General features: G+C 41.7%; 1 protein-coding gene across 1 annotated transcript in view; it reads right to left on the bottom strand.

Annotated features, from left to right (window-relative positions):
- Positions 1-4,512, bottom strand: part of LOC104285677 (FCH domain only protein 2-like) — a 104,266-nt gene that overhangs the window by 78,953 nt on the left and 20,801 nt on the right. Inside the window, exons 3-5 of the mRNA XM_009884154.1 lie at positions 3,802-3,876; positions 2,152-2,293; positions 1,909-2,061 (exon numbers count right to left, since the gene is read on the bottom strand). Coding sequence (XP_009882456.1) covers positions 1,909-2,061; positions 2,152-2,293; positions 3,802-3,876 — 370 coding nt within the window. The remainder of the gene's footprint in view (positions 1-1,908; positions 2,062-2,151; positions 2,294-3,801; positions 3,877-4,512) is intronic.

Genomic DNA, 4,512 nt, shown 5'->3' with positions numbered 1-4,512 from the left:
CCGGGCATAGGTCACGTGGTATGGAATACCTGCCCCCTGCCGGCTCCTTGGGGAAATTAACCCCACCCCTGCCAGAACCAGGACATGGTTGTGAACATTCAGCTGATACAGCCAATCCACTAAAATTTCAGTGTCTAAAAATGGAATGTCACTGTTCCCACACTCGTTGGGCTGCCTCGTCCTCTATCAGTATTATTAAAGACTGAGGCAAAAAAAAAGCTCATTGAATGCCTCCACCACTTCTTCATCCCTACTAGTCAGATGACAATCTTCAACAACTATTGGTTCAATGTTTTCTTTAGACCTCCTCTTGCTATTAGCACACTTAAAGAGAGACACAGACACACTGGAGAGAGTCCAACAATGAGCCAGAAAGATGAAGGGACCGGAGTGTCTCTCCTATGAGGAAAGACTGAGAGAACTGGGACTGTTCAGCCTGGAGAAGAGAAGGCAATGCACATAAATACCTGAAGCGAGGGTGCAAAGAAGACAGAGACAGGCTCTTTCCAGTAGTGCCCAGTGATAGAACCAGAGGGAGTGGGCACAAACTGAAACACAGGAGGTTCCCTCTGAACATCAGAAAACACTTTTTGACTGTGAGGGTGACCGAGCACTGGAACAGGTTGTCCAAGGAGACTGTGGAGTCTCCATCCTTGGAGATCTTCAAAAGCCATCCTGGGCAACCGGCTCTAGGTGATCCTGCTTGAGCAGGACAAGATGGACAAGATGACCTCCAGAGGTCCCTTCCAACCTTAACCATGCTGTGATTCTGTGAATGGATCAAATTCCCCCATGACCCAAGGATGGTACTAAATGCAACATCAAGTCACTCATCCCTTGAGGTTTTGGTCCATGTTATTGGAACCTCTTGAAATAGCACTGAAAATAATTTTAACTTGTTTTTCTTCTCAATGGAATAGACTTCAAATATTCCTATAGTTAGCTACTTTGTCTCACTTGAAGGGACAACACAAAACTTCCTACTCCTTAATTCAATAACAAAGGCATTGAGTGTTTGCATATTTACTTAAGAAAATGCATCCAAAAACATAATAGAAGCTGAAACAATTATATGCAATTTCTGTAAATGCCACTGAACAAAATTATCATAAGATGCAGGTAATTACAAAATAAAGAATTAAAACTGCATTGCAGTTAAATAAGGAAGCGTAAACAAAACATAAACAGGCATTCAATGTATCATGCTGTCCTGGTTTCAGCTGTGATGAGGTTAGCTTTCTTGCTAGTACCTGGTGCAGTGCTGTTTTGGATTTGGGATGAGAATAGTGTTGATAGCACACTGCTGGTTTTGGTTGTTGCTAAGCACTCGAGGCCTTTTCTGCTCCTCACACCACGCCATCAGCGAGTAGGCTGGGAGTGCAGAAAAAGTAGGGAGGGGGGACAGCCAGGACAGCTGACCCCAACTGACCAAAGGGATATTCCAGACCATGTGATGTCATGCTCAGCATATAAAGCTGGGGAAGAAGGAAGGGGGTACATTCGGAATAATGGCGTTTGTCTTTGTCTTTGTTTGTCACTGTTACACGTGATGGAGCCCTGCTTTCCTGGGGATGGCTGAACACCTGCCTGCCCATGGGAAGCAGGGAATGAAGTCCTTGGTTTGCTTTGCTTGCATGCGCAGCTTTTGCTCTACCTATTAAACTGTCTTTATCTCAACCCATGAGTTCTCTCACTTCCGATTATCTCCCCCATCCCAACTGGGGTTAGTGAGCGAGCAGCTATGCGGTTGTGTGTGGTAGTTGCTGACTGGGTTTAAACCACGACACGTGCACGTTATGAAATAGCCACAATGATTTCTAGCCCTTTCTGAGCATTTCATTTAATAATACAACATGAATGTGTTAGATTGACAACACAATGAATTTAAGTAAGATGTCACAGAACTACCTTATCAACTTCTCTCTTTGTTGCTCCTTCCTTTTTCAAACGTTCTTGTTCTGCACACTTTGCGTTGTAGTTTTCCTTTGATTTCTGTAAGGCCTGAGTGATACTTTGAACATTTTGCACTGCTTCCAATGTTCCTGAAACATCTTCTTTAGTCTGCCAAATATCACATAGTTGTCAAAAAAAACCCATTTTAATTTTAACATTAACAAGTCATTAGACATGCATAAGAAAAAAGTTAATAACCTTTTTATAAGTTTTGATTTGTTCATCTCCATACTTGTGAACTTCTTTTATTAGCTCTTGTAATCTCCGCACAAGGTCCAAGTGACAGCTTGCTACTTTTTCTGTTGAGGTTTTGAAAACATCCCAAACTGGTGCAAATGTCCTTAGTGGGGGGGGGGGGGGGGGGAAATAAATGCTCATCTGGATTTTTTTCCTTTCAGTCGGCTACAATATTTTTAAACAGTGCTAAAGTATAACTGATACGTATACAGAATTTCATCTCTGTTCCTAAAACGGAAGCAAACAAAAAACCCAACAACTGCTATAATGTTCTTATTAAATGTTTCAAACATACTTGGAATCCTACATAACTTTTCAGTATTTTATGCTTTACCTGTATTGACTTTAATGAGTAAAATGCAGCAAAATTAACTTACTCTTTTCCATCATCAATACACAATAATGACAAAAGATATTCCTAAAGATGATGCAAGAGCAGCTCAAAAAAAAAAAAATTAACTTGTACAAGTATTTTTCTGTGCATACTCGAACAGTAAAAAGAAACCAAAAGTTACTTGGCTAGTTAAGTTTCCAGTTGTCTTGCATCATTACTGCCACAAGATTAACCATATGGTAAAGGAAAGTAGGGGACAGGTCACTCCTCAGATTCAGATTTCTATACTGAATGGACTTCTCCATCTATTCCAAAGATATGGTGCATATCTAGTTGCATGGCAGGCCTGTGACAACCTCATGAAGTTCAACAAGGCCAAGTGCAAGGTCCTGCACATGGCTTGGGGCAATCCCAAGCACAAATACAGGCTGGGCAGAGAATGGATTGAGAGCAGCCCTGAGGAGAAGGACTTGGGGGTGTTGGTGGATGAGAAGCTCAGCATGAGCCAACAGTGTGCACTGGCAGCCCAGAAAGCCAAACTGCATCCTGGGCTGCATAAAAAGCAGGTCAAGGGAGGTGATTCTGCCCCTCTACTTCACTCTCATGAGACCCCATCTGGAGTACTGCGTCCAGCTCTGGGGCCCCCAACATAATAAGGACATGGACCTGGTGGAGAGGGTCCAGAGGAGGACCACAAAGATGATCAGAGGGCTGGAGCACCTCTCCTATGAAGACAGGCTGAGAGAGTTGAGGTTGTTCAGCCTGGAGAAGAGAAGGCTCTGGGGAGACCTTAGAGCCCCTTCCAATACCTAAAGGGGGCCTACAGGAGAGCTGGGGAGGGCCTCTTGATCAGGAAGCATAGCGACAGGACAAGGGGTAACGGTTTTAAACTGGAAGAGGAGAGATTTAGATTAGATACCAGGAAGAAATTTTTCACTCTGAAGGTGGTGAGACACTGGCCCAGGTTGCCCAGAGAAGCTGTGGAGGCCCCATCCTTGGAGGTGTTCAAGGCCAGGCTGGATGGGGCCTGGAACAACCTGGTCTAGTGGGAGGTGTCTCTGCCCATGGCAGGGGGGTTGGAACTCGATGATCTTCAAGTTCCCTTTCAACTCTAACCATTCTGTGTTTCTATATTTTGCATAGCTGCACAGTAACTGAAGAACTAACAATCATTTTTAAAGGTAGCAAAATTATGCTACCTTCAACATCAATATTCAGAATGAAACTTGATTCTTAACATGTATGCAGTTAATTATTTCTCTCTTATACACGCTTACCCAAGTTGTGTGTAATTGCTCGCCGATTTGGCTAATTTTGTCATTGACCTTGAATATGCCTCCTCTATCGTAGCCCTGTCAAAGAAATCAACCAAAAGCTTAATCAAAATTTTGAAGATATTTGAAGACAGATGAATACGCATTCTAAAGGTGCAAAGCATAGGACTTTTTACTTCAGCTGAAAATTACTCCATTTTAATGACCCCTCAAAAACTATATTCAAAACCACAGAGGTATATATAAAAAAATAATCTAAGAACACTGTGACAGAATGATGCAGGGAACAGAAACAAGTAAAACCTAAGAGCTCAAGACTTGCAAAAGATGATTCCTTCCTTCCTATACTCTCTGTTGTTCCCATTTGCCTTCAAAATTCTTTAGTAAGAGTCAGAACACAGTGACATAACAATTGCCCACCTAACACTGTCTAAATACTAGAGATTTACAGAGCGACAAAATCAAATATATCTGTAATGGAACCATTAAAAAAAAACAAACTGAATGCTTACTGAGCGCTCACACTTGTTCACATTAAATAAAATGGGGTCTTGTCTAGTCTTTTTTTTTTTTAAAGTTCTTTGAATAGTGATGATTGAGTTTGGAAAACACAGTCAAATAACGTGCAATAAAATGTATTGTGTTATACTGTTTATAATTATTTTTAAAGACGTTTCTCTCAATAGATTCTGATTTCTTTTGGATGAACTCTTC

Source organism: Charadrius vociferus, unplaced genomic scaffold (genome assembly GCF_000708025.1).
Source record: "Charadrius vociferus isolate BGI_N301 unplaced genomic scaffold, ASM70802v2 scaffold874, whole genome shotgun sequence".
Taxonomy (NCBI): Eukaryota; Metazoa; Chordata; class Aves; order Charadriiformes; family Charadriidae; genus Charadrius; species Charadrius vociferus.
This window is presented reverse-complemented; position numbering and strand designations above follow the sequence as displayed.